The sequence below is a fragment of the Gamsiella multidivaricata genome (assembly GCF_025024155.1).
Source record: "Gamsiella multidivaricata strain RSA 2152 chromosome Unknown BC939scaffold_90, whole genome shotgun sequence".
NCBI classification, from domain to species: Eukaryota; Fungi; Mortierellomycota; class Mortierellomycetes; order Mortierellales; family Mortierellaceae; genus Gamsiella; species Gamsiella multidivaricata.
The window spans coordinates 1-25,740 of NW_026251798.1; the positions used below are offsets into that span (position 1 = coordinate 1).

General features: G+C 49.1%; 11 protein-coding genes across 11 annotated transcripts; 8 read left to right on the forward strand and 3 right to left on the reverse strand.

Annotated features, from left to right (window-relative positions):
- On the forward strand, nt 1-4,202 carry BC939DRAFT_324495 (uncharacterized protein). The gene is made up of 4 exons (XM_051551548.1): nt 1-391; nt 483-2,971; nt 3,072-3,341; nt 3,437-4,202. The coding sequence occupies exons 1-4, from the start codon at nt 13-15 to the stop codon at nt 3,827-3,829; spliced, it is 3,531 nt and encodes a 1,176-aa protein (XP_051407626.1). The 5' UTR covers nt 1-12; the 3' UTR covers nt 3,830-4,202.
- Nucleotides 3,890-5,666, reverse strand: BC939DRAFT_428664 (WD40-repeat-containing domain protein). The gene is made up of 3 exons (XM_051553209.1): nt 5,538-5,666; nt 4,579-5,447; nt 3,890-4,459 (listed from the first exon to the last, which is right to left on the reverse strand). The coding sequence occupies exons 1-3, from the start codon at nt 5,538-5,540 to the stop codon at nt 3,973-3,975; spliced, it is 1,359 nt and encodes a 452-aa protein (XP_051407627.1). The 5' UTR covers nt 5,541-5,666; the 3' UTR covers nt 3,890-3,972.
- Nucleotides 5,667-5,773: 107 nt separating this feature from the next.
- On the forward strand, nt 5,774-8,672 carry BC939DRAFT_324508 (Noc2p family-domain-containing protein). The gene is made up of 4 exons (XM_051551549.1): nt 5,774-6,128; nt 6,258-6,663; nt 6,765-7,253; nt 7,342-8,672. Exons 1-4 carry the CDS (start codon nt 5,893-5,895, stop codon nt 8,527-8,529), a joined length of 2,319 nt encoding a protein of 772 aa, XP_051407628.1. The 5' UTR covers nt 5,774-5,892; the 3' UTR covers nt 8,530-8,672.
- A 1,307-nt stretch (nt 8,673-9,979) lies between these two features.
- Nucleotides 9,980-11,004, forward strand: BC939DRAFT_532640 (uncharacterized protein; the record flags this gene model as incomplete). The annotated part of the gene is made up of 2 exons (XM_051561666.1): nt 9,980-10,395; nt 10,752-11,004. Exons 1-2 carry the CDS (start codon nt 10,100-10,102, stop codon nt 11,002-11,004), a joined length of 549 nt encoding a protein of 182 aa, XP_051407629.1. The 5' UTR covers nt 9,980-10,099.
- A 168-nt stretch (nt 11,005-11,172) lies between these two features.
- On the forward strand, nt 11,173-13,426 carry BC939DRAFT_465423 (eIF3 subunit 6 N terminal domain-containing protein). The gene is made up of 6 exons (XM_051557505.1): nt 11,173-11,368; nt 11,580-11,700; nt 11,788-11,948; nt 12,115-12,219; nt 12,323-12,445; nt 12,566-13,426. The coding sequence occupies exons 1-6, from the start codon at nt 11,276-11,278 to the stop codon at nt 13,292-13,294; spliced, it is 1,332 nt and encodes a 443-aa protein (XP_051407630.1). The 5' UTR covers nt 11,173-11,275; the 3' UTR covers nt 13,295-13,426.
- A 1,105-nt stretch (nt 13,427-14,531) lies between these two features.
- On the forward strand, nt 14,532-15,942 carry BC939DRAFT_465424 (enoyl-CoA hydratase/isomerase). The gene is made up of 6 exons (XM_051557506.1): nt 14,532-14,735; nt 14,831-14,858; nt 14,972-14,995; nt 15,097-15,184; nt 15,279-15,503; nt 15,591-15,942. The coding sequence occupies exons 1-6, from the start codon at nt 14,580-14,582 to the stop codon at nt 15,883-15,885; spliced, it is 816 nt and encodes a 271-aa protein (XP_051407631.1). The 5' UTR covers nt 14,532-14,579; the 3' UTR covers nt 15,886-15,942.
- A 24-nt stretch (nt 15,943-15,966) lies between these two features.
- On the forward strand, nt 15,967-18,424 carry BC939DRAFT_465426 (uncharacterized protein). The gene is made up of 4 exons (XM_051557507.1): nt 15,967-17,525; nt 17,605-17,734; nt 17,842-18,140; nt 18,229-18,424. Exons 1-4 carry the CDS (start codon nt 15,988-15,990, stop codon nt 18,362-18,364), a joined length of 2,103 nt encoding a protein of 700 aa, XP_051407632.1. The 5' UTR covers nt 15,967-15,987; the 3' UTR covers nt 18,365-18,424.
- BC939DRAFT_325551 (uncharacterized protein) lies at nt 18,300-19,960 on the reverse strand. Its single transcript, XM_051551551.1, has 4 exons — nt 19,626-19,960; nt 19,489-19,520; nt 19,009-19,381; nt 18,300-18,674 (listed from the first exon to the last, which is right to left on the reverse strand). Exons 1-4 carry the CDS (start codon nt 19,764-19,766, stop codon nt 18,432-18,434), a joined length of 789 nt encoding a protein of 262 aa, XP_051407633.1. The 5' UTR covers nt 19,767-19,960; the 3' UTR covers nt 18,300-18,431.
- Nucleotides 19,846-22,255, forward strand: BC939DRAFT_507270 (uncharacterized protein; the record flags this gene model as incomplete). Its single annotated transcript, XM_051560868.1, has 8 exons — nt 19,846-19,854; nt 19,943-20,126; nt 20,261-20,729; nt 20,821-20,925; nt 21,006-21,030; nt 21,178-21,338; nt 21,434-21,642; nt 21,753-22,255. The coding sequence occupies 8 exons, from the start codon at nt 19,846-19,848 to the stop codon at nt 22,253-22,255; spliced, it is 1,665 nt and encodes a 554-aa protein (XP_051407634.1).
- An 835-nt stretch (nt 22,256-23,090) lies between these two features.
- Nucleotides 23,091-23,654, forward strand: BC939DRAFT_481040 (uncharacterized protein; the record flags this gene model as incomplete). The annotated part of the gene is made up of 2 exons (XM_051558991.1): nt 23,091-23,412; nt 23,536-23,654. 2 exons carry the CDS (start codon nt 23,091-23,093, stop codon nt 23,652-23,654), a joined length of 441 nt encoding a protein of 146 aa, XP_051407635.1.
- BC939DRAFT_326220 (uncharacterized protein) lies at nt 23,574-25,432 on the reverse strand. The gene is made up of 2 exons (XM_051551552.1): nt 24,877-25,432; nt 23,574-24,435 (listed from the first exon to the last, which is right to left on the reverse strand). Exons 1-2 carry the CDS (start codon nt 25,198-25,200, stop codon nt 23,902-23,904), a joined length of 858 nt encoding a protein of 285 aa, XP_051407636.1. The 5' UTR covers nt 25,201-25,432; the 3' UTR covers nt 23,574-23,901.
- Between the last annotated feature and the right edge of the window lie 308 nt (nt 25,433-25,740).

Sequence of the window (25,740 nt, forward strand, 5' to 3'; positions counted from 1 at the left end):
ATTCTTCAGGGAATGATGAACCATCGTCAGATCGCACAGCAGGAAGCTGAGAGGCTTGAGCAGGACGAGTCTGTGCCCCGTCATCACCCACAGCAGCCCAGTGGGAATGTGCAGCAGAACGAGCACGCAGTCATGGAAATGCATCAATACGGCAGGCCCCACTCAACCCGCGATCAAAGACCGCAGCAACAGCAGCAACACCGTATCATGCATCCACAACAACCGCCACATGGACAGCAGGCTGGCCCAGCTCCTCATCCTCCGTATGCGTTGTCCTCAGGACAAAGTCATGCTGAGTATCCTGGATTCGATCCGCATCATGCAGCTGCGGCGTTTGCTAATAGTGGCGATGCACAGGATCGATTTCACAGCCCAATGGGCTTTCCCGCAGGTATACAAATAGTAGGATCGATGCTGCATTTAATGTATCGGATGCCTATTTTCTGACACTGATCTTGTTTTTTCCTTACACCGTTGTTTAGGTGGCCAGGATAGGGGAGTGCTCGTTCGACAGCATAGGCCAGCTTTCGATAATGGTTTGGCCAGCCAAATAAATGTAACCCCTGAGGAGACCAGTAGATGGAATTCATCATCGCCCACGCACTTTCGAAGAGACGTGACGGACCCTACTTTTCACGGGCAACAGCCACCGCTTCCTCATCCGCAGCAATACTCGTCGATGCCATCCCAACAGCAGAGATCTCCTTACTCTCCTCCTCCAGCATCCCAGCCTTATTCGTGCGAGCAGTGGACGGATGCCTCAATGCCTAATCATGGCCAGCTGCACCAGAATGGCATGGATGTGAGCGCACAGCTCCCAGTCCTTTTAGTCGCAGAGCAGGGAGAGGCAGGGCTCGTACCTGCTAATCAGATAGCGCTGGCAAAGGCGAAAGTAGGCAAGGGCAAGGGGAAACCGAAGAATGTTGTCAAGGTCTCAACGGAGTATGAGAGAGCCGAGGGCGTTTTGTCCGCTCCGCCCTCATCAGCGCCACCAGAGCAGTCGTTCGACCCACACCAGAACGGCTTTCCGTTGCAGGAGCAGGGAGGTGTCGCGCATCAAGGGCAAGATTCTTCGATTGAGATGGCAGCGCAGTTTCCAGTCTCAGACGATAGATATCCGGCCATGACTGGTCGAGGTAAAGGAAAGTCCAAGGCTGCTTCTCAGTTTTCGATCATCACGGACGTCCAGCGCACCCAGGATTTTGACGGGCGCTCATCGAGTATCAGTTCCAGTCCTGCATCGGCTCGCCAGAGGTCTGTAAAGATGGAGGAGAACTTTCAGGATCGAATACCACACTCAGAGAATGGTTCGAACAGCGGCTTTACAACAGCGGGAGGTCATGACCTAGCACCTGAGAGTCTACTTTTTGGATCGGGCATGATTTTGGTCAAAAAATTGCCCGATGGGTCGTCATCATCTTCTGAGGGATCAAAGCAGTTTCCACCATCGCAGCTGTCGATCAAAACAGGGCGAGACTTCGGTATAAGGAATGAACCAGCGTCCGCGACATTGAACACCCCTACTACCCCTCTTTCAGCCAACTCTGTTAAAAAGAAGCGCTCGCGTTTGCAGCTGGAGAATGGAGAAAAGGAGCAGACTGTCTCGGCTCTTGCAGGACTAACTCCGCAGCCACAACTGTCCAAGACCGACATGGCAACACCTTCGTCCCCGCCTCCCCCACCGCCTCCTGTAAGGGGTAAGAGTGCCAGTCGACCTCGCAAGGGAGCTGCGTCCGGAAGCACGGATGCTGACATTGAGCGCAGTAACCAGATTACGCGATCGCCTGGACCTGCATGGATGATGTTTGGCGCAAATAATACCGGCGCTTCAACCGCAAACAGCAGCAGCGTGAACTCGGCCGCGCCTGGTGGCTCATCCAAATCAGGCGACACCAGCGCTATAACCAACAACACTGGAGTGAGGCGCCGACCCCCTTTGCCGCCTTCAAGTCTTTTGGCAGAGAACGAAAAGCGCAAGCCAAAGCGGATCAAAATCGAAGACAAAGATGTAAGGCAGGTTCAGCGATCGTCTTCCTCTCTTACAGATGTGGGCGATAGCGACAAAAGGAACGAGGGTGAACTCAAGTCGAACAGTAACAAGCACGTCGGGCTTACTGAGGATGGCAACGATCGCGACAGCGAGGATGAAGATGAACTCGAGGATGAAGAAGATGAAGTACTGGAGGAGGGTGAGCGTGATAATGCTGATCAAAGTGGCGCACGAAAGCGTCGATCGCCTGGGGATGATGACGACGACCATCATGGTGATAACGATACGAACCCAAGCGGCGGTGGCGGGGGTAGCAGTGGCACGAATGGTCAAAGTCAGGGATCTGGCGGAGGAGGCGCGCGCAAGAGCATGAAACGCAAATCCAACTCGAATCTCGGGGGTAGCAATTCGAACAAGAAGACCAAGGAAAAATCTAAGGGGTCCTCGTCGGCAGTGTCACAAGAAGGCGAGCTGAGCGTCAGTGGTCGTGAGGGTGAAACTCCGAAAAGCTCGGCATCAACGGAAGACTCGACTGGCATCTGCCCAGATGGACGCAGCAAAGCTGGTCGACGAAAGAACGGCAAGAACGACAAGGAGCGTAAGGACCTCAAGGCGCGCGGCACCATCAGAGCAGCAGGATCAGCCGACACCGACACTGAGATGGGGTACCTTCCAATGGAGGATGATATCGAATGCCCCCACATGTTTGGAATTGACGAGTCGGACAAAGACAAGGGGTTATCGTCTTCAGAGGACGAAGTCGAGGACGAAGATGAGGTGACGAAGGATGAGGACGCTGCGGTCAAGGACGAACCCGAATCAGGGGTCAAGTCCTCCGGCGTTTCAACCGCATCTAAAAAGCCCAGTAGCGTTAGCAATGGCGCAGGATCTAAGGCTGGAGACTCTTTGGAGATGCCGGATGATATCCAGAAGCAGGGACGTGAATGGGTTGACCGATTGGCGATGCCCGAGTCTGCATGGGTAAGTCATTTGTGCGATATTTATGCTGTTGTTATTGCCGCCAACCGAAGCACTGATTTGGACGTGTTTACTAACCAACGTTGCCACTTCTGTTCTACAGGAGGAATCTTACAAGATTTACGAAAGAGTCAAGCGCCTGAAGGAGCTCAAGAACCGGCAACCGGTGCGCAAACGAGACGCCATCTTGGCTGCGATCTTATATATTGTCTGCCGAGATCAAGGATCTCCTCGAACCTTCTCGGAAATTTGCACGGCCTCTGGCGTGAAGCGCGGAGACATCGGGGCATATTATCGACTGATGCTCAAGATCCTTGAGCCCTCCAAGAACGCGACCGCCAGTGCTCGCGACACTGATGCCGAAGCCTTTATGGTAAGCTGTTTTCTGTGCTAAAGCTGCTGATCCAAAATTACGTTGAGACATTTAAACAATGCTAATGAGCTCTTTCCTCACGCCAATACGAATAGACACGCTGGTGTGAATCGTTGTCGCTTTCGCCTCAGGTCCGACAGGCAGCCGTCCATGTGTTCAGTATTGCCAACACATTGAACCTGACCTCTGGCAAGTGTCCGTCTTCTGTCGGCGCGGCAGCCATCTATCTGTGTATTTTCGCATGGAACGATGCTCGTAGATTGGCGAATTGTCAGCGGTTTCAGTGCTCCGGCTGCCAGTGCCAAGCGCCTCAATCACATCCTGGCCTGACGCATGACCAGGGTTGGATCAGGAAGGACTCCAAAGACGTTGCGATCGCTGTTGGTGTTGTGAGTGCGACCCTGATGGGGTGTTTCCGGAACTTGGCCCCTGAGAGAGAGAGACTGATTCCTCCAGAATTCTTGAGAGCCGCTGTAGAAGGCGTGTAGACAGTTGTCATCATGTTTTGCAGATCTCAAAAATGTGAATACAACATTAAAGAGTAATATGCCTTTATTTTGTACATGTTGAGTGCAAGAAAGGATGGGAGGAAAGTGGAATGATGTAGCGAGAAATGGCAGGATGCAACTGCTCACTTTTTGACGCCAACGACAGGCTTCTTGCGCTCCGGTATCCTCTCCTTCAAGTTCTCTGGCTTTGTGTGTTTCCTGACATTCTCCTCTTTGACCTTTCGTGCGTTGATCATGATGGACTTCTTCTTTGTGGCAGTCTTGATAGCCTTTGGTACATTACGATGACGATTAATCCTCCTAATCTCTGGCACGTTCGCAAACTTCTCCTTGAGTTTCTCGGCATATTCGAGATGGGCTCTCTCGCGATAGTCACGGACACCCATCTTTTCAGAGGCACGGGCCTTCCAGAGACGGACGTTGCCGTCGTCAGATCCAGAGAGGACGTATTTGTTGTCCATGGTGTAGAGCACTGAGAAGACGCGCTGCATACGGTTAGTGTGATAGATGTCGCGAGAATGTCCCTGGCGGGCGTTGAAGAGTCGGATGGTGCGGTCGTAACCTCCTGTGACAATCTCCTCTCCTGTTGGCGAGTAGTCGACCGACATTCTAGGGAACAAAAGGAAAGTAAAAGGGAGCATTAAGAACAGAAATCGCAAGCTTAGAAAATTGATCCGCTATTCGCTCCATTGATGTTGTTGAACTAATAAATGATCTCGTCAACTTACACTGCAGAGACGTGGTCCTTGAGGATGTTTTGGGCCTTATCCATATTGCGCATATCAAAGGCATAGATATTGTGATCTTCGTTCGCCGCCATAAAGTTGAATGCCTCCATTGGGTTCCATGCAATGGCGTTCGTCCTCATAGCCAGAATCAACTTTGTCACGGGCTGCGATGTCCGAAGATCATAAAGAATAATGGTTCTGTCCGATCCTGTTGAGGCGATGATGTTGGTCTCAGTCTGGTTAAACTTGACTGTGTTGATCGTATCCACGCCCCAGTTCAGGGTCTGGACGGGTTCTGCCCTGTCATGGTCCCAGATATTGATCTCAGATCCTGAGGTTGCAAAAACGTTGTCCGATCGATGATGTGAAATCCCACTGAACGCGTTCTTCCCCGTATAGGTCGCGACCGGTGCAATTGTTGAAGCACCTCCTCCATCCATATCATACGCCGTCATTGTTGGGTCCCAGATCTTGACCGTTCGATCGTTTGAGCAGGACAAGAACCGCTCTCCTTCCAAGAAACTGGAGACCCCCGTGATCATCGCCTTGTGTCCGACAGTGCTCCAAATTGTCTTTTGCTCCGAGAGACTCCACAATCTCAAATCGCCATCGCCTCCGCCCGAGACGAGCCAGTCCAACTTCTTGGGGTGCTTAGCCATGGCGTAGACGCCGTCTACATGCCCTGAAAGAGCTCCGACGAAGGGCTTGGCAAACATGCGCTCGACTTTGACGGCATTGAGGGCTCGAGTATACTCGCGGGCTTTTTCAAAGGGGTGGAGAGACGGGTCGAGGTTGCGCTGGACTTTGTGGATGTCATTGGAGCGCTGGCGAGTGGACTCCTCCACGCTGCGGGAGAGAACTTTTACTTTCTGATACGAGAAGAAGCGTTAAAGCCTGCAATATTAGAATAGGTCCTTGGGTGAGTTGCTCGGTATTCATTGAAATGCAGTAAAACTCACCATGGAAATAGATGTGTTACGTAATAAATAGACGTGGATAGGGCGAAAATGGAGGAGAAATGCGAAATGGATGGCGAAGGAGTGGGTGCACGCTCGGAGAACAACAAAAGCAATGGAGTTTGGTCTCTCTTGGTTCCTTTAGAAGAGAAGTACAAAAAAAAAAAAAAAGTCAACAACCAAGCCACGAGCTGTGTTTTGATAACTTTTTTTTTTTTTTTTGTGCTGTCAGTCAAGCACGCACACCACCTTCGCCTCCTTTCACTCGCAAGATTAGTTCGCTTCATTCACCTCGAGTCTTCTCTTTCCTCACACTTTCCCCCTTTTCCCGTTCCGCACAGAAGACTAAACCTTCACTATGGCAAAGGCAACAAAGGCGACTATCAAGTATCAGAAGAAGCACCTTAAGTCGGCCATTGAGCAGCGCCGAAAGAAGCAAAAGGCCACCCAGCTCTACAAGAAGCGCAACCCCAAGAAGTTTGGTCGTGGCGCCAATGCCGAAGGTTCATCGGGTGCTGATAACGAGGATGCCCAGGACGACAATGAGGAGGAGCACGATAATGACGACGCTGAGAATGAGAAGGGCGACGAAAAGTATGTATCACGACCCTCTTTTTCCCTTGTCCACCCTCTTGACATTTGCACTGTAGACCATGCTCATCTCGCATCTCGGGAGTGGAAGCCAGGAAATCTAATTGCATTATCGATTGGTCTTTATTATAGGTCAAAGGGCTTGAGCGTGGACGAGTTTTTCAACAATGATCTGGACTCTGACGATGAGGAGGAATTTGAATCAGATAACGAAGACTTTGCTGGAATCGACACCATTGTTGAGGACGGTGACGGCTCAGATATGGAGGTTCCTGTACCAAAGAAGCAGACTGCCGCTGACAAGGCGAAGCAGGCTGCCAAGGCAGAGGCTAACCAGAAGATTCAGTTAGAGGCATTGAAGGAGAAGGATCCCGAGTTCTACAAGTACCTGAAAGACAACGATAGTGAGCTCTTGGAGTTTGATGGAGAGATGGAGGATTTGGCCAGCGAGGAGGAAGACGAGGATGAGGACGAGGATGATGATAACGATGAAGAGATGGAGGGAGGTGATGAAGAGATGGAGGAGGCCGAGCCAAAGGTATGCCCTATGGTCATCATTTTACAGGTGGTACCTTTTACTATCATCTTCAGTTCTCTAATACGCATCAACATTTGGTTTCTGTTTTTAATAAGAAAAAGAGCAAGAAAGCCAAGAACATGGAGGAAGAGGAGACCATGGACGGCGTTCCGCTCGTCACAAAGGATATGGTCGCTGCATGGCAAACTGCTCTTGTGGAGAAGCACTCTCTCCGTGCCCTTCGCCGCGTCCTGCTCGCCTTCCGCGCTGGAGCCCACTTGCATGATGCAGAGGACAGTCGAACATACGCCTACAGGATCAATAGCCCCATTATCTTCAACAAGTTGGTGGTCCTCTGCTTGAAGCATGTCATCCCTACGCTCGACCACCATCTCCCCATTCAGACCACTGCCGGAGGCAAGCCAAAGCCAGTCAATTCTGGATCGAAATATACAACTCTTCAGCCCTTGATCAAGTCTTTTCTTCAAAACACGGTGTTCCTGCTCAAGGAGTTGACGGATCAGGAGATGATTTACTTTGTCATCCGCGAGTCTGAGAAGGCCATTCGCTACCTCGTTGGATTCCCCAAGGTCACCAAGGACTTACTGAAGGTATTTAATTTATTTATTTTTTGCAAAAGAAACGATCCACTTGAAAATGATTATTTTTTAGATAACACTTACTTTTTTTTTTCTTTAGCATTTGTTGTTCTTGTGGTCGACTGCCTCAGACCGCGTTCGTATTATTTCCTTCTTGACGATCCGGACCATGTGCCTGCAATTGGGCTCCACTCTCCTTGATCTGGCCTTGAAAGGCGTTTACCTGACTTTTGTCCGATATGCCAAGACAACAACGGTTCATACGTTGCCTAACCTGCATTTGATGCAGAACTGCGTTGCTCAACTGTACGGTCTCGATTTCGAGCGATCCTACCAGCATGGATTCGTTTATATTCGTCAACTCGCCATCCACCTCCGCAACGCCGTCTTGGTCAAGACCAAGGAGTCGTTCAAAGCTGTTTACAATTGGCAGTACCTCCACTGCCTGGGTCTTTGGTCCCAGGTAGTATCGACACATGCGCTCAACAACGCAGGACAGCCCACGCCGCTGCACGCTTTGATCTACCCGCTCGTTCAGGTCTCGCTGGGAGCTTTAAGACTGATCCCGACTTCGACCTACTACCCTCTCCGCTTCCAGATTATCCGCAACTTGATTCTGTTGGTCGAGAATACGGGCACGTTTATTCCTCTGGCGCCTTTCCTGTTTGAGGTACTCGAGGGAGGGGAGATGAAGCGCCCTGGTCGCAAGGGAACGTTGAAGCCTCTGGAGTGGGATCTTGGATTCAAGTGTAGCAAGGAATACAAGGGTTCGCGCGTCTATCAGGATGGTACGGGAGAGCAAGTGTACGAGTTGATGACGGAATACTATGCGCTCTTCAGCACGTCGATCTCGTTCCCAGAGTTGGCAATCCCTGCGATTGTGCAGTTGAAGCGGTTTATTAAGAAGTCGTCTCTGGTCAAGTTGACGAAACAGTTTGCGGGGCTGGTTGACAAGTTGGAGCAGAATTCGAGGTTTGTAGAGGCGGAGCGCAATAAGGCAGACTTTTCGCCAAGTGATGCGGCAGGTGTATCTGGATTCATGAGAAGTCAGGATAAGGAGAAGACGCCCCTGGGCAGCTACTGGAAGGGCGTCAAGCGGAGTGTGATGGCAAAGCGCAAGATGATTGAGGAGGCACGCAAGGACAGAGCGGAGAGGGAGGATAAGGCCGAGTCCTCGGGATCGTCAAGGAGAGGTAAGGGTGATGAGGACGAGGATGAGGGCGAGGACGAGGACGAGTCGATGGATGAGGACGATCTGGAGGAGGTCGAAGATGACTACAGCGAGTAGGAATCTTGACACTCTTATCCTCTCAGACAGGCACTTTCATGCTTACACATTTTACACCCGGCATATCCATGACACTATTTTTTTTCTCTTCATATCCTCATAACTTCATATTATCATATTAAAAAGAGGAACAAAACAACGCCTATGTGGACAGCGGAATGAACGAGCAGGTGGTGGTAATTTTGCAGTATCGAGGGGCTGAAGTTATCTGCTTTCTCAGAACTTATCCCCGCCCAAAATCAGTGTGACGAAGCGTGGGGCCCGTGTGTAGTAACTCAACGCCCAAGCCGGACAGGCCGTTAGGGACTATAAGAGCAAAAGAGGTTTATATCGTTGTCATCCATGAGCAACATTGCACTTGGTTCACTGGGACAAACTAGTCTGTCCGCAAGAGGAGACCATAAATCGACAGAGAAAGGGAGACTCAAGAGGGTTGGATGAGTGTGGATGTATGGATGCAGGAAGAATGGAGAGATGGAGTTCTCTCTCTCTCTCTCTCTCTCTCTCTCTCTCTCTCTCTCTCTCTGTTGTTGTCGTTGTTTTCTCATGGAGAGGCTAAGCAGTTTGTTCACGGACTAGTTCTAACGTTCAGCGAGCTGTTGCAACAGGTACAACGGTTTATTCGAGAATGATGTCATAGTCATAAGAATGCTGCGCCTAGTTTCTAGAGCACCACTTTGCTTAGCTCTTCGAACTAGGATTAGACAGCAATCAATCGAATAAACCACTGGTTCAACCTAGAGCCTCCTGACCACTCCGACTGTTTGCAGCTATCCAATACGCTGGCAACCCTTCCCTGGTCCCTGGCCGTCTTTTGTTTTTTCCACACGACACACAATACATAGCACTCGCGCAACACACAATACGTACACAACATACACGCATTGACGAAGGTCAAGGCCAACAAGAATCAAAAGACAGAGAATTCAGCGACACGCGACCCCTCACCAAGCAAGTGTCCTCATTGCGGGTTTACAACCATCGATAAAAGTGTTCTAAGATGCCATATCAACGATGTTCATACGCTGTTTTTCATCTGGGATCGGAACCGTCCAAAGTCGGTCAAAGTGGAACGAATTGATGGTCTTTACCGATACGATCCCTGTAAAAAGACATACGACAAGGGCGTCGTCCATGCGCTTTCATATGAAGTCCTATACTTGGTTGCCCGAGCCGGAAGAGCCTGACTCTCCAGAGCTACTGTCGTGAACCTATACTTATTCAGAGTCAGAATAATCTTTTCAGAGCAAGGTGAAACAAAGCCAGGGAGAGTGATATAGTTTCTAGGAAGCAGAGTCAAAGGAAGCGTAGGAGTATATTCAAGTCACCAGATGAGGAACAAACAGGTATAGAACTATAGAGATATCTCTGCGATATTTTACCCTTATGTATTCACTTTCAGACAAGAGATCTTTATTTCCAGGGCAGACGGGCATCTTATATAGCGGTTCCCGTCTGCACCACATTAAGGGTACTCTGCTTGCACGTACTACATAGGCCAATATAGTAAAGCAGGCTTTTGAACAAAGACTGACGACGGCATCCTACTTACCGTTACGCCTGTGCTCGGATGTTGGCAGGGTGTGTGATGTTGAACACCTGTAACGGTCAAGCAGTGCTGGTCAACACAATTGAAGTATATGGACGGATGCGATGCATTGATGCTCATCGAGAGTCGGCCAGGAATGGTACGATTGAAACGTCGTTGCCTGATCCGACCAGATCTTATCACGGCCGGGTCCTGCCCCTGACCATGGGCAATGGCGCTGGGTACGAGAAGCCAAAGTTGATTATTGGCACAGAAATGTTCGATGGCTTGGTGACGTGCTCGACTCGTTTGGATGCTGAGGAAAAAGTCGACATGCGGTCGGACCAAGCAACGACACATTTATGCTGAAAACAGAGGAGGATTGCAGGGCTACGCGGATTTTCTTCGAGGACTGTTGTTACTTAATTTAGAGTTGATTGATAAACGTCGTGTAGATGTGGTGTATGTGGAGCCCACATCTCTTTCCTACTTATTTTTGATCCTCATGTACAGTACATCAATATATTTCAACGACGACAATGCATACCACGTCATTGTTGGTAGTTCTCTTCACCAACTTCGACAGCTCAAGGCGGCCTTTTATGACCCCTCGACATACCATTTGTATCGGGCTTGGGGTCCTCTCACGAGCGCCCATGTCTGTCAGCCATTTTCGATCTTTACATTGCACCAGAATGCGTCGATCACCCGAGGAAATGGCCATGAACTCATGGTGTCTTCTGTTCGGGGCAGTGCCTGTGATGATAGTTAACTCGCCCTATCTAAGGATGGAGGTTGAGGCGGCATCGAAGCGGCACGATCAGGAGGAGAACGAGAGCGCAGATGCCCCAGCTGTGGAAACATGGATGCACGGGATCTCAGGTGATAATGGGGAGATTGAGATGAAGCAGCGCGAAATGAAGGGGGCCGAGGAGAGTATTCCCTAGTTTTTTTTAGCGCCAGATTCCCCACGCGCGAGAGGCGCGTTAGTTTTGCATATCACGTGCGTGTAGACAGAGAATTTTTCTGTAACTGCATACTAGCCCTCTAATTGCATACCGCAAAAATAAACAACTGATTTTTTCAATGGGTTCAGGTCCAGCAAAGATTGGTAGCATCGAACGAGTTTACCATTGACGTCCTCCCTTTTTTTGCTTCCCTCCTTCACTCTCCTTGCATCAACTTACGCGGCAGAGGATTCAAGAAAGCTCAGCAACCATGTCCAGCCAATATGATCTCACCTCGAAGATGATCCCCTTCCTGGATCAGCATCTCGTCTTCCCCCTCCTCGAGTTCCTCGAGATCAACGAGGTAAAAAAACAGCCAATCCAGCCACTTGTCGAATCTCGCTTGGATCCAGCCTTGGAATGGAGGCAACTGGACGGCTGGAGGCGACGGCAATCAACGCCTTATCCAGCCGATCGCAGCCAAATTGTTTGAACAGCTAGGAGAGTCGACCTTCAATAGCACACCCTAATCTATGTTCTTTTTGCTTTTATTCTGCGGCGTCTGGTTCATACAGCTCTTCTACACCCCTACCTCGCTGTTGGAGGCCCGCTATGAGCTGTCCTTGAAGACCAACATGATCGACTTTATTGACAAGCTTCATGGAGAGTTGGAAGACGCTGGCGTCACCCCCGCTGGTAAGCTGATCCCATGGTCAACGTGCTGTTATTTCGTCTGGAAATAATTAACCGAACAAGCTTGCTAATACGGACATATCATCTTAGCCATCGAGCTCGTCAAGAAGCGCGATGAGATTTTGGAGCGTCTGGAGGCTGCTCAGGCCGAGGCGCGCAAGGTTCTAGATGTCATTGAGAACCCCGATGTGATTGCTGCTCTCCGTCAAGATAAGCTTCAGAACTTGCAGTTCTTGAATGACAACTACAGTGTAGGTTGGCTGGTCTTTTCAGGAAATTGGGCTTGCAGATTGCCGCAGTTAGAGTGGCACCATGAAAGGACCCGTTTTGAAACACTATATGATTGCTCCGCGAGAATGACGCGTTAGCTAACATTTCACTTCTGCTTGAATGTTACGGTGATCTTTCTAACAATAGATGACTCCCGAAATGATCCAGACGCTTTACAAGCTTGGCCAGATCCAGTACAGCTGCGGAAACTATGGTGGTGCTGCCGATATGTTGTACCATTATCGTGTGTTGGTGAGTTGCATGCCTGGATATCCAGTTCACATTATGGACGCTAGGGCTGTGGCGATGGTGATTAACATGGATATATTATTTTTGTTGTGAACTTATAAAATAGTCCACCGACGACAACCTCGGACTCTCTGCTCTTTGGGGCAAGTTGGCCTCGGAAATCTTGGTCGGAAACTGGGAGGTTGCCTTTGAGGCCGTCCAGGAGTTAAAGGAGAGCATTGACAAGACTGTATGTATTTTGCCGATTACAATTTGCAGGATCTCAGCAAAGTGAACGTTCAGGACACAGTGGAGAATGATTTGAATGCTCATCAGGATACATCTTCACGTTATTTATTTGATTCCATAGCACTTCCCCTCTGCTCTTCATCAGCTGGAGCAGCGCACCTGGTTCCTTCACTGGTCCCTGTTCGTCTTTTTCAACCACCCCAAAGGCCGCGATGCTGTTGTCGACCTTTTCCTCCAGCCTGCGTACATCAACACCATTCAGACCTCTTGCCCATGGATCCTTCGTTATCTCACTGCTGCTGTTATTACCAACAAGCGCCGCAAGACTCTGATTAAGGATCTCATTAAGATTATTGAGCACGAGTCGTACCAGTACCGCGACCCCGTCACCGAGTTTGTCGAAGCCCTCTACATCCACTTTGATTTCGACTTGGCGAAGAAGAAGCTGGTCGAGTGCGAGGAGGTTCTTGAGAACGACTTCTTCTTAGTGGCCATTCAGGAGGAGTTCATTCAGAACGCCCGTTGCTTCATCTCGGAGACATACTGCCGCATCCACCAGAAGATCGATGTTGCAGAGTTGTCCCAGACGTTGAACATGACCAAGGAGGAGGGCGAGAAATGGATTGTGAACCTGATTAGGGACACCCGTGTGGATGCCAAGATTGATTTCAAGGAAAACACAGTTTTGATGAACACCAACGCCACGTCTGTTTACCAGCAGGTCATTGAGCGGACCAAGGGACTATCGTTCAGATCCCAGGTCTTGGCGACTTCGATCGATAAGCGTGAGACTGCCCAGGCCAAGGCTGCACAACACGAGAAGAGCCACCCTTCGACGGAAGCTGCCTAAGCGCGTGTAGTTTTTGTGTCTTTGAGATCGGATTAGAGTACTTGTTGGGGGACGCAGGGGGCGGTTGAGGTTGCAGTACGGTATATATAAAAAAAAGACGCATTAAATGTTCATGAAATTATATACAAAAACAAACGCATAAAAGCCGAAGTTTGTATGTGGATTATGAGACTGAACAGGAAGCAGACGGTCCAAGGATAAGCGTTGGTTGGCTCCGTGCCGCGTGCCTTGATAGACGGCACTTCATCGCAGCCGCATTACTTTCGCGTAGAGGTGCCTTGCACGATCGTACCCGAATTTTCTTTCCTTCACTCCACTGTCATTTTCAGATCTTTGCCACCACTCCTGGGATCCACCTCTCCATCCATCCTGTTAAGCTCGAGACAGTATATCTCCACACTCACGTCGGCTTTGTCGAGAGGGCTTCAAAGCAAGTACAAAAGTCGTCGTTTTCGCAAACGCTGCCGTTATCACATTCATTCACCACAAAGTTTGAAAATACATCGACCACATCTGCTATCCTCGAGCATACTGTCAGTGTCTCTCTCGACGTCCAAATGACCCTCACCTCTGATTAGCCCACATTGGAGCCCTTGCTGACCAAGGAGCAGGTCCTTGTAATCGGACTCTCTCTCTCTCAACCCAGCGTCCGCCTGATCCATCTGTCGCTTAGCGAAGCGTTCAAGAACCTTTAGGATGCCACCTAAGAGCCCTTACTGCTTCCTTGTTGCTAGGAGTAGCGCGCACTGAGTTTTTCGCAGACCCTGTTGTCGCTTCTCCCCTCAGAGGACACGCCAGCCCTCACGGAGCGACTGCAGGGTGTGTCCTTTGTTCACAGCCGCGTACCTCTCGCAAAGACTTGATGGTGTTTCGACTTGGCACCAACTCGGATGTACTCAGACTCCTACCGATATTGCAGTCTTGGAGGGACTACGCGACATATGGCGCAGTCATTGGACGGTCTATCGCTGCTTTAGGCTCTTGCAAGGTACAAAGAAATGTCGAACCGCGATGAGCACCAAGTGTGAACTGGAAGAGGAAGAGGTCGAGGCCAAGACTCAGGAGCAGACAGCAGACAAGCTGGAGGAGCTAGAGATCGAGATAGAGGAGTGCGAGTCGAGCTACTGTTTGAACTTGAGTAGGGACAGATACTTTCAGTTAATTTGGTGGCGAACGCAATCGGCTCGGATGCACAAGAACTTAGTTTGTTGCCCTCGCATGACTTTGCTTCTTTCCATTCCTCCTTCGTTCTCTCCTCCACATTCACCACTTGTGATAGTTAAACATGATCAAAGAAGATCTCTCCAGGCTCGTTCTCGTTGAGAAGAGAGGGGCGACGACCATCATCACCATTAATAGACCTCACAAGCGCAACTGCGTGAATGGCCCGACTGCCAAGGCGCTTTATCAAGCATTCCTCGACTTTGATGCAGATCCCAAGGTAATACTTATGGTGTAGAAGAGGCTCGTTTCCTTATGCAATGCTCTGAGGTCTCTATACTCAGCAAATGATTGTATCCCGTCCTCTGGACATAGGCTGCGGTCGCCATCCTGACTGGTGCAGGTATCATTCATGTTCTCTGATACGTGCTATTATGGTATTTATAATGACTTGTTCTTCAACTAATCTATCTATCAACCACCAAACATGATGCTCTTGCCTTCACGCGTACTCAGGCGGACACTTTTGTGCCGGTGCAGGTAGCATGATTGATGTTGATATGCTGGAGCCGGCGACATTATGCGGTACTTTTCGTTTTTTCTCACGCTAAGCTATCGTATTATGTATGAATGAAACATAGATCTGGCTGCTATCCAGAACCAAGACGATGCGAACCCAATGTCCTCAGAGTGGCCAGATACTCTTCCTGGACCTATTGGTCCCATGGGGTAAAAAAAACAATTTATTCTTCCTTCAGCTCTACGACGTGCTGTCACCGACATTCAGGCACTTGAACTGCTTCATATCTACCCATGTTTTTAGGCCTACTCGCATGATGCTGTCCAAGCCGGTAATTGCAGCCATTTCGGGCTTTGCAGTCGCGGGAGGACTGGAGCTGGCACTGTGGTGTGATATCAGAATTGTAGATGCGACATCGACCCTGGGTGTCTTTTGCAGACTACGAGGAGTGCCGCTCATCGATGGTGGCACGGTTCGACTACCTCAGGTCGTCGGGCGCGGCGTTGCCATGGATCTAATGTTAACCGGGTAGGAAAGAAAAATAGAGAGAGAATGTGCCTGTAAGTCTTATCAGAGTCACTCTTGCTTATTATGATCCATGTTTTCCTATTCCAGACGTGCGGTCAAGGCCCAAGAGGCACTTAAACTTCAGCTTGCCGCTTGCTATCCAGCATCTTATGAGACTGTGAGCGAGAAACCCGCCCTGGAGCAAGCCCTAACATTGGCCGCTTCGCTTGCGGAGCACCCTCAGACGTGTATGCGCAACGATCGACTGAGTGCACACCTCGCCAACCCTATTCGAGAAGCTATGCTGAGGGAATTCGAGCTGGGATTGGAGACACTGACTAGCGGAGAGTTTATGGAGGCAATTAGTAGGTTCTTCAAGCAGGAAAAATCGGCAAAGCTTTAAGAGAAAGGGGGTGCCAGGTCATGTGAAAAGGTGATAATAAAAGTTAAGTCTGCCCCGTTTTTTGTTTCCTTCCTTGAGTTTCCAACCCTGACAAAGTTCACCATGGCCACCATGGCGCCGAATGAACAGCATGCGCATTCACACAAGCATGAGCATGAGCACTGCCACGACCAAACGTACACTCGACTAGCAGCAGCGCTCAAAGGGAACCATAAGGCATTGGACACCGTTACCGACAAGCCCGTCCTGGAATGTTTTAAAAAGGACAAGTTGGCACTTTTGGCGACGCAATCCAACGCGGACCTCGATTCTATCAAAGCTGCATTTACGAAAGCACCGACCACCGATACCATAGCATTTTTAGATCGGTTACTTGCCTCTGGACTGGCTCCTGTACCTACTATCAGGTCTTTATGGGAGGAAGGACACGATCAGATCGGCGGCACGTCAATTGACAGGACCAAACTCGATGACCGGTTTAAGATCGGCTTCTCCAGACTATGCGGACATGCGATTGAATTGAACAGGGAGAACAACGCCAGCGTCAGCCGTGGTCTTAGCAAGTCTGGAAAGCTCGAATCAGGAACCTATGTCTTTGCGCGGGACGAGATGCCGTATGCCTGTGTCATTGAGAAGGTCTGGCGGGGTAGGCGCTGCGAGGAGTGTCTGAGGCCACTGCCCAAACAAAGATCGGAGATCGTGAATTGCCCCACATGTCCAACGGTCGATTCTACTTTACCGGATAACGCCGCCGACAAGGTGCCTTCTCAGCTGCAATCAGGCCCTTCAAAGTTCTGCAGCCATGAGTGTCTCAAAGCAGCATGGACATCGTGGCATGGATTTGAATGCAGATCTGCCAAGGAGCTGAGCGAACTGAGCCAATTGACACGTCTGGCCCTTCGAGTGTACTGGCAAAATGCACGGCATGGTGTCCCAAGGATAGCATCATCATCCAAATCGCTTACCTCCGTTTCAAATGACGATATCAATTCACTCACCAGTACGGCTGCAGGACTTTCTCTCAATAACATCAGCAGCAGCAGTAATAGCAGTTGCAGCAACCTCACGCCTCGGATCACCAGTGCGGACGGATCTGATATCCTTCCTTCGCAATTGTGCCACAATTTTGACCAGCTGGATCACACCCGCAGGATATCCTTTTTGATGACTGGATACTATCTTCAGCAGATACTCGATCTTCCAGAAGATGCGACTCTGGAATTGGCACATCTCCAGGCTATGGTACAGTTCAATTCGTTTGCGATCAAGACCCAGATTTCCGAGTCGATCGAGGGCTCGGATTCCATGACCCATATGAACGACTACGCGATAGGATCAGCATTGTACCTGTTGGCATCTATGTTCAACCATAGCTGTGCACCCAATGCTATGGTCGTCTTTGGCAAGGATGGATACGCGCTTAGGGGCTCTTCTAAAGGCGGACCAAATGATTCGAGGGGTCCTGATCCTCGCGCGATCAACGTTGTTACGAACAGGACCCAAAAAATCGATCCAGAACTGACGGTACTAGTTGAGATCTCGTATGGCCCCCAGGCGGGAAGAATGAAGATGGAGGAGCGGAAGGAGTGTCTGAGGAGGTCGCATCTCTTTGAGTGCAATTGCTCTGCATGCAATGATAAGTATGTGTCCGTTCTTTGTCCAAATAACAGGTCCGAAGGGCTATTTGGAGCACATATTAATCGTGGTGTGTCTTCGTAGATACGCTGAAGCAGTCCTGAAGAAGATCTACAAGTGCCCAAAGAATGGGTATTTATGCCGGCCCATGACAGAGAAGGATAGAGCGTGTCCAACATGTGGGTGCGAAATCGACATGGTATCGCGTAATAAGGTAACCATGCCCTTCTCGGAGCTACGCCTCAACTTATTTTGAACCTCTTTTCTTGTCCAAGCCGTTGTTAACGGATCCATCGTCTTTTTATTTTGTTGATATGATAGATGCACCAACAAATGGCACGACTTATCACAGAGTCTCAAGATCCATCTTTAACCCTGAGCAAGCGGCTTATTCTTCTGAAAACACTGGAGAGCATACAATCCAAGACGTTTGTCGATACATGTATCCTGTACGGCAATACTTGCGACCAGCTTGCGATGGTATATGCCGAAAGTGGGGACTTGGGCAGCTCGATTGAATGGTGCAAGAAGGCGCTCAAGGTTGTGGTGGTCCATTTCCCGCATGACTCGATCGAAGTCGCCCAGGAGACGCTCAAACTGGCGGGCCTTTTGTTCAACAAGTAAAGTTACCTTCCGCGAATACTTCATATAGGCCTAAGATCTGTTGAGCATGGATGCGAATATTAATGTCCCATCTCTATTCTTTAGTATGCAGACAAAGGAAGCCATGAAACAGGTCCAGATCGCGATCACGCTATACAAGGGCCACTATGGCGCTAGTTCCAGGCATCCAGACTTACTCGAGCTGTATGAGATGGAGCGTTTTCTGAAGCCTCTTGTTTAAAGCACTCTACAGCATAGTATACCCACTAAATCTCTGTGTAATAAAGCATATTTATTGAACAAAAGCATCACTTTACTACGGGCAGGTACAGTTTGAACTCTGCAGGCAGGTCGCTCTCTTGAACCAGTCGATCCGAAAAATAGATCCTGCGTATCCTACAGTTGGCATGGACTGTAATCCTCTGTGTTTCTACATAGGCTGTGCCATAGGCCCGCTTTGTGTAGTCTGCCAAGTTGAGCTGGATCTGGTTCCATCCTGGATCCATGCGCAGGGGCATGGTGGTGATGTAGGGCTTGATACGCGTTGTGGCCTATTTTTTTTTTTTTAAAAAAAAAAAAAAAAAATTGAAAATGAAAATAAAAAAAAAGCGTTGTTCCAAGGAGCGAACAAAGAAGAGTGAAAGAAAAAGAAAGATATATATTTATATTGTCAGCAAGAAGACTTCATCTGTTTTCTTCCTCTTGACGGATGACAAAAATGGGTGTCCACTCGTTCAAGATGTTGAGCTGCCGTTCCTCGTAAGGATGTCGACGTTGTTTCCCATCAACGAAGTGCGCAAAGTGTTGAGACACTATCGAAAAAGAAGTTAGCAAGTTCAACTTCGTTCTTATTCGAGTTTTTTTTTTTTAAGTGTTGTTCCCGACCTGGAAGTTTGACGCTCTGAATCTGCGCTTCTCTCCACGATCGTCCAGCACCGTGACCTCGAAGCTCCAGTATTTCCCCAGATTCTTGACAAGAAACACAAGGAACGGCAACTTGATGCCTAGTGTCCTGGTGGCGAGAGACGGTGTAGTGATAAACGTCGCGGGCAAATGGGTCGATATCAGTTCCAGCACCCGGGAGTTGAGCGTGTCATCGACGACAAAATCAACGTGTGGATCGGGCACAGGTGTTGGTGGAGGTGTCGATTGTGAAGTGCTGTCGCTGCTGGTTGTCGATGTTTGCTTTGAAGACGAGGTGGTGGATGCCGTTGGTGGTGGTCCAACACGCTTTGCCCAGAGCTGCAGAGGATCCGATCTTCATCAATAAGGTAGTAGGAAACAAGGCCAATTAAACGTTAGCGCGCCATTGATAGCGGATCCCTGAAGTCCCATGGTGACGGACAGTAATTCGACTCTACATACCCCAGACTGTAGAATATCGACAGAAAGCCGGACTATTGCAAAGGCAAAAGATCATTTTGATTAGGGTTGAATCATCCTGGACCTGAATGGGCTGCCCTCAGCTCGGCGACCTGTCTCTCCACATGGTTTGAACTTGCCTGGAAAGTGTTCTTGAACATCCTTATTGTTCGCTCCTTGATGCTCGCCGGTGCTTTTTGAATGAAAGGTTCACTTGCACAAGCAACCATCACCTGTATTTTGTCTGCCTTTAAGAGGACCAGCAAGCCACTTCGATCCATTTCCACACTCAACTCGCTGTTTATACACCTTACTCTTCCTCGCACTCACAGCGTCCTACCTTTTGTTTCGTAGTCGGCCATGAAGTCTGTACTTGATTGCTGAAACTGTAACAACTTGATATGACCTGCCTAATTACCAAAAGCACGTCTAATGAACATCATCTATCAATGTATAGGAGAGTAGCGACCGCTGCGCCCTGTGCCCCAAGCGGCGGCGAGCTGTGACAAGCACCTCTATTATCTGCGAGGCGTGCCAAAAGTGGTTCCACATCGACTGCTTGGGTATCACTATCGAAGAGACTGAAAATATCAACGAGTATCATTGTGCCTACTGCGTCGACTTTGTAGGGCCAAGCACCTGTAAGTGAGAATGTCTTTCTTAGCGCCCTGGGAGGGCCTTCAGTAATGCCTTTTCTTTGCTTGTATCACGTCTCTAATTTTTTTTCTTTTCTTTTTCTACGAGTTGTGGCTAACTCCTATTGCGCGCTTTCTAGTCAAACGGACGACGCGTTCGAAAGCACTTGACGCGAGTGGGACAAGGAACTCCATCGGCACAGCAGCAGCGGCCCACAACAAATGGAAATCCATACTCGACTCTCGCAAGTTCCAAAATGAGGATTTCCCGCGTGTCTCGGGGAAGGATATCACAGTCCAATATCTGAGGGAAACAGGTTTTCGGACACCCATTTTGATCAAGCTGGACAAGGATGGAACGACGAAGGGCCTTGATATGGTGATGCCAAAGACATCGTGGACCGTGAGCGACGTACGAGACGCCGTGGGCGCAAACGTGGTTGTAAATGTCATCGATGTAGCCACTCAGTCCGAAGCGGAGCAGTGGGACATGGGATCGTGGGCAGCGTACTTTAACGGTACAAAAAGGAATCGGATTTACAACGTGATCAGTCTCGAGGTCTCGAATACACCGCTTTCGAAGCATATCAGGACACCACGCATTGTCAGGTAAGATCCGGGATCGTCTTGGAAGTACCTGGTCACGGCCGCGATTTGTATGACACTAACGCGCGGTGATCGTTGGATTATTGACATGCAGAGAGCTAGACTGGGTAAAAAACTTTTGGCCAGCCGACCTGAAGCATGGAGGTCCGCAGGTCAAAAAAATTTGCTTGATGAGTGTGAAGGGCTCGTTTACAAATTTGTAAGTGATGCGTGGAAGATGTCTGCACTCATACTACAATCATGCACTCGGACTAACTCTCTGGTTTTGCGCACCCATAGCCACGTCGATTTCGGAGGATCGTCGGTATGTCAGTTGAAATTACATCCTATTCTAGTGTCTAATGCGATTAAGGAGAGCGGACTAGAGTTGACGTCGACTTTTCTTTTTTCTTTTTCTTTTTTCTTTTTTCTTTTTTTTTAACGTCCGTTTCCATGCTTTCTTTTCTTAAAGGTCTTTTATCATATCATTTCAGGATCCAAGATATTCCTCGTTGCAGAACCGACCCCATTCAACCTCGAAAAATACAAAGAATGGTGCAAAGAAAACTCGGCGTCTTTTTTGGGAGATCAGATCAAATGCTACAAGCTGGAACTCCAGCAAGGCGATACATTGTAAATATCGTATCGGCACCCAAGCCTACTTTGAAACAGGTTTCTGCGAACCTTTGGATCGACTTTTAATCCACATCTTTATCTGGAACGGTTAGATTGATCCCAGCTGGATGGATTCATTGCGTCTATACCCCAGTTGATTCCATCGTGATTGGTGGCAATTTTGTGCACTCGCTCCATATTCCGATGCAGCTCCAGATCGCGAGGATTGAACAGGTGACCAATACTCCATCCAAGTACCGGTTCCCTTTCTTCGAGAAATTGTGCTGGTTCGTCGTTCTCGGTCATTATATTATGGAAACAGGTATGACAAGCTCCTTTGGTAAACATAGAATATATGACTATACGAGACGAGGTGCTGATGCTGACCATCCTGCTTGATATTCTTCATATTGTCCTAATCATTCCTTCCAGACAAGTTTTCGGCTCTTTCAAACATAGAGCTGCATGGGCTTTTGGAGTTAACTGATTACTTGTTCCTGCGGCAGCAGCACCTTAATTCCGGATTGAATGTTGGATCTGAGAAAGCATCGATCAAGAAAAGTGTGCCCCCTGCAGCATACAAGTTCAGGCCCGGCGGGCAGCTGGAACTTTTGAGGCGACTGAATTCAAAGTTATGTTCCATTATCACGGAGCGCGGCAAAACAGTGAACGAGAAACACCGGTTACTCTCACCAAACGATTTTTTAGAAGCGCCTCCCGCATCAGCTCCCAAAGCCAAGGCGAAGAAGGCCCCTGGCCACGAAGCACTCTCATCAACCGATGTCGTGCAGTCGTCGTCATGGTCAAATCCAGACGGGAAAGGATTGCCCAGAAAGACTGAGGAGCAAGGCATGGAGATTGTGGAGCCTCATACGAAGAGAAAGCCCACGGAGACGCAGCTGACAGCAGTCTCCAAGCGGAAAAAATCTACATAAAAAGCAATAGCATGTTCACCACCCAAATAACCACCGTTGTCGCCTGCGCTGGAAAAATAACAATAACAATGCTGAGCGCAAGAATTTCCTTGTGTCGAAGGTGTATTTCGAATATTAAACCGCGTCAAAGACGCCGGGATTGCATAGCAATTTACGTATGCTTTGATTCGATGAAAAAACGCGTCAATGCGTCAAGGTTTTCTAATATCAGAGTTTTTTTTGCAGTCCTGTTCAGGAGATTCATCTTCAGCATCCGTCGGGTCGTCAGGGGTTAGGCCTGCAGACGGGCCCTTTACTGCCGAACTTTGGCCAGTAGCGGGGACATGGTCGAATCGCATCGTAGGGCTCATCAGGCACTGGTGCATCCTGTGCGTTAACCGTCATCGCGAACCAAAGGACAATGCATTGTACGAAAAGGGACGTGGAGCGTATTTGAAACGATATTTTTGAGGGGCCGATTAAAGCTTTCGATCGAAATGACTGGTATTTAGGCGCAGCTTGCGAAGGCAGGGAAAATTCGAGTTAAAGTGTACGGCGGTCTGCTGTGGGAAGAACTAAACTGGGGTATGTTGTGTTGTTTGAGACGTATTAAGGCCCTCGCAGTGGTATTTATACGACAAGGTAGTGTCCGGCAGAACTACACACTTAGAAAAATGCGCGTCGAGACTGGAATGCAGGAGGTGATAGGCAGGATGCGATACATTCAAGGGGGGGAAGGGGGGACCTGCTCATGCGTGGCTAAGTAACAAACTCGAGCACGTCTACGGCTATCACACAAGCAGTGCAGAGAAGGGATCAAATAAAAGAATGGGGGTTTTTTTTTGCTACTAGCGGCATGTTAGTGGGCAGCTGGTTTCTTTGCCTCATCTTCGGCCTCGCTTTCAGTCTCTTGAGCTCTGCTCAAGCTGGTCGGCACGCAGGACCGATCCCAGCATACCAAGGCCACGGTGTTTTGGGACATGGCATCAAAGCCGAATCAAAACCGCCACTCAAATCGTTACTGGTTGATGTATCTGCCACTTCACTTGTCGCTGAAGAAGCGCTTTTGGCCCGTACTGGAAGCGCTGCGGCAGAACTGACAAGGGTTATGAAGGCCAAGAGGAAAGTGAAGGCGGAGAATTTTCGTGTTGCAAACATTTTTGCTGGGAATATTGTAGGTAAAGCGAAGAGGCGTGCAATGACTTGAATTGCAGTGATAAATCGGAGGAACAGAGAAAGAAAAGTCAAGTGAAGGATGAGAAACGAGTGTGATGTTCAAAGCGAACATCAACGTTGCATAGAGCGAGGAGTACCTGGGAAGATGATGGGCATCACGGGGCTACTATGCGGTATTGATCTGTTTTCGGCGCTATTTTGCGGCCTGGAATCAACTTACTGCGCTGTATTTGGTAGCGAGTAGACGCGCCAACTATGCGAGAAACAGTACAAACAATACAAGGTGCCGTTGGCAAGCATCATTCAAGCGCTAAGGAGCTTTGCCGGATCCGTAGAGCGTAGATTTCACTTGAAACAGCTTTATTATTGAATGATTGGATATGCCATGCTTAATGAGAGAGATTAATATGGGATGTGTGCATGTATGAGTGTGTTAAATTATGCCGCGACCACCGAAAGGCCGCGTTAGTGCTGCTTTTATGTTCACCCTATTACTGGGATTTTTTAGTAGAATCATTATATGTGGGGCGGCAAGCAGGGCCACGTCCGAATTTGGGGCTCCAGTTCTTGGAGCAAGGCAGCGGTTTCGAGTTGTCACCATTATCACCCTGAATAGGAGTGAGAGCATGGCCGACGTTCTCGCCATCAGCACGCTTAGTAACAGGCTTGCAGGCCGGGCCATGACCGAACTTAGGGTTCCAGTTCTCGGGGCAGGGCATGAGGTTCAAGTCATTATCTTGAGCAGGATCAGGAGTAGGGTCGACGTTTCCGCTCTTGTCACGCTTGGCAATCGACTTGCAGTTGAATCCGTGCCCGAATCTTGGATTCCAGTTTTTAGGACAATCAGGCAGCTCAACATCAGTTCGCCTGATAACAGGGTGACAGGCCGGACCACGGCCGAACTTGGGACTCCAGTCCTTGGGGCAAGGAGGGAGAGAGAAGTCTGACTCGGCGGCAGCGATGAAGACAGCGGTGGTTGAGGTCGAAAAGACGCTCAGGAAGATACAGACGTAGGGAAGAGAGAGCTTCATGACGGATGTTAGAATTTGTTGTACTTGGAGTATTGTTGTTTTGTGATTGCGGGTATGGAGAAGATGGTGAGAAACACTGAAAGAGATGCAGATTACAGATTCCTTTTATTTCAACGAAGGCGGACGGTGGATGCCTTGCATGCGCGCGGAGATGTTGATGGAGATATGATGAAGTAGTAATAGAGTGTGACATGAAGTATTAGTAGGGCAAGTATGGACGAGAGCGACGTCGGGAGGAGAAAAAGCGCTGTCTATGCTGGGCGCAATTGTCACTGTGCAAGGCGGATGTGCGAAGTCCAACACGACAGTCGAACAAAAGAAGAGCTCTAGAGCGCGGATAAAGAATAGAGGAACAAGTTGAGCAATGAAAGCCAGCCAAATAGGGGAGGGAGACAGAAAGAGGCCGTTGAGTTGCACCAATGGATAGGACTGTACAGATGAACACTTTGATGGGAGTCGCATCTGGCACGCTTTCGGCCGGACCTTGGAAAAAGGTCTGCTTTTCTGTGCAATTGCGCACGGATGGTGAAGTAAAGTTAATGCAGCCTGCTGCTTCTGCAAAAACAAAGCTTGACTCGAACGAACAAAGCATTTGGTTTTATTTCGTGTCCCGAAAACGAGGAAAACTGAGCGCAGACACGACCAACACACTGCTGCGACGAATGCATAACGCGCTATGTCGATGAGAGGATGAGCGGAGAGCATGGCGGAGTTGCTGTCGGCTAGCTTACTCCTGGGAAAACTCGGTCTTCGCTCCATTCGTCAACTCAGAACATTCGCTTCTACTGTGGCTCTCATTCACTCATCTTACGCCATGCAATTTGTTTCTTTGCAAAACCATACCCCGATCCAGCACTATGGCCTTGCATGACACATTCTTGTTTCTGTTTCCTCTAGTCGCTTCTTCAGGCGCTCTCTTTCTTTCTTTCATTTCTCACGCTAAAGGCGCCTGCACATTTAATACTATCCGTGACAATATTTCTATGGTCCACGCCGATATCCTGTGCGGTCGGACCTATAACTGACATAGGGTAATGGCAGATTAGTTCATGGCCAAATTTGGAGCTTCAATGTGTCGGGCAAGGTAGGATGAGAGCTCAAGATCGGGTACTCGCCATCGCTGACGAGCGCAAAAAACCCTTTCTTTTGTCCTTTATGATCTTTGTCGTCACTGCTGCCATTTGCTTTCCTACTATTGCGGTCGCTGTGGAGTCTTGAATACAGTAACTGGAACCGCTGAAGTAATTGTGGTGAGACTGAGGAAGGTGAACAAAGCGTACAGACTGGACTGGGTGTACC

Bases quoted from the DNA above. Each gene is read 5' to 3' on its own strand.
- BC939DRAFT_465423 (XM_051557505.1), top strand. From the start codon at position 11,276: ATGTCCAGCCAATATGATCTCACCTCGAAGATGATCCCCTTCCTGGAT. The intron at 11,701-11,787 runs GTAAGCTGATCC...ATATCATCTTAG, and splicing joins CGCTGGCGTCACCCCCGCTG to CCATCGAGCTCGTCAAGAAG. The intron at 12,220-12,322 runs GTGAGTTGCATG...CTTATAAAATAG, and splicing joins TGTACCATTATCGTGTGTTG to TCCACCGACGACAACCTCGG.
- BC939DRAFT_465424 (XM_051557506.1), top strand. From the start codon at position 14,580: ATGATCAAAGAAGATCTCTCCAGGCTCGTTCTCGTTGAGAAGAGAGGG. The intron at 14,859-14,971 runs GTATCATTCATG...ACGCGTACTCAG, and splicing joins CGCCATCCTGACTGGTGCAG to GCGGACACTTTTGTGCCGGT. The intron at 15,185-15,278 runs GTAAAAAAAACA...CCATGTTTTTAG, and splicing joins GGACCTATTGGTCCCATGGG to GCCTACTCGCATGATGCTGT.
- BC939DRAFT_428664 (XM_051553209.1), bottom strand. The intron at 4,460-4,578 runs GTAAGTTGACGA...TTTGTTCCCTAG, and splicing joins AAGGACCACGTCTCTGCAGT to AATGTCGGTCGACTACTCGC.
- BC939DRAFT_326220 (XM_051551552.1), bottom strand. From the start codon at position 25,200: ATGGAGCGAAGACCGAGTTTTCCCAGGAGTAAGCTAGCCGACAGCAAC. The intron at 24,436-24,876 runs GTACAGTCCTAT...TCCGTCATGAAG, and splicing joins TCCCATCAAAGTGTTCATCT to CTCTCTCTTCCCTACGTCTG.
- BC939DRAFT_325551 (XM_051551551.1), bottom strand. From the start codon at position 19,766: ATGGATCGAAGTGGCTTGCTGGTCCTCTTAAAGGCAGACAAAATACAG. The intron at 19,521-19,625 runs GCAAGTTCAAAC...CCTTTGCAATAG, and splicing joins TGTTCAAGAACACTTTCCAG to TCCGGCTTTCTGTCGATATT. The intron at 18,675-19,008 runs GTCGGGAACAAC...AAAAAAAAATAG, and splicing joins TCAGAGCGTCAAACTTCCAG to GCCACAACGCGTATCAAGCC.
- BC939DRAFT_324508 (XM_051551549.1), top strand. From the start codon at position 5,893: ATGGCAAAGGCAACAAAGGCGACTATCAAGTATCAGAAGAAGCACCTT. The intron at 6,129-6,257 runs GTATGTATCACG...TCTTTATTATAG, and splicing joins AATGAGAAGGGCGACGAAAA to GTCAAAGGGCTTGAGCGTGG. The intron at 7,254-7,341 runs GTATTTAATTTA...TTTTTTCTTTAG, and splicing joins TCACCAAGGACTTACTGAAG to CATTTGTTGTTCTTGTGGTC.
- BC939DRAFT_465426 (XM_051557507.1), top strand. From the start codon at position 15,988: ATGGCCACCATGGCGCCGAATGAACAGCATGCGCATTCACACAAGCAT. The intron at 17,526-17,604 runs GTATGTGTCCGT...GTGTCTTCGTAG, and splicing joins TGCTCTGCATGCAATGATAA to ATACGCTGAAGCAGTCCTGA. The intron at 18,141-18,228 runs GTAAAGTTACCT...TCTATTCTTTAG, and splicing joins GCGGGCCTTTTGTTCAACAA to TATGCAGACAAAGGAAGCCA.
- BC939DRAFT_324495 (XM_051551548.1), top strand. From the start codon at position 13: ATGATGAACCATCGTCAGATCGCACAGCAGGAAGCTGAGAGGCTTGAG. The intron at 2,972-3,071 runs GTAAGTCATTTG...TCTGTTCTACAG, and splicing joins CGATGCCCGAGTCTGCATGG to GAGGAATCTTACAAGATTTA. The intron at 3,342-3,436 runs GTAAGCTGTTTT...CAATACGAATAG, and splicing joins CTGATGCCGAAGCCTTTATG to ACACGCTGGTGTGAATCGTT.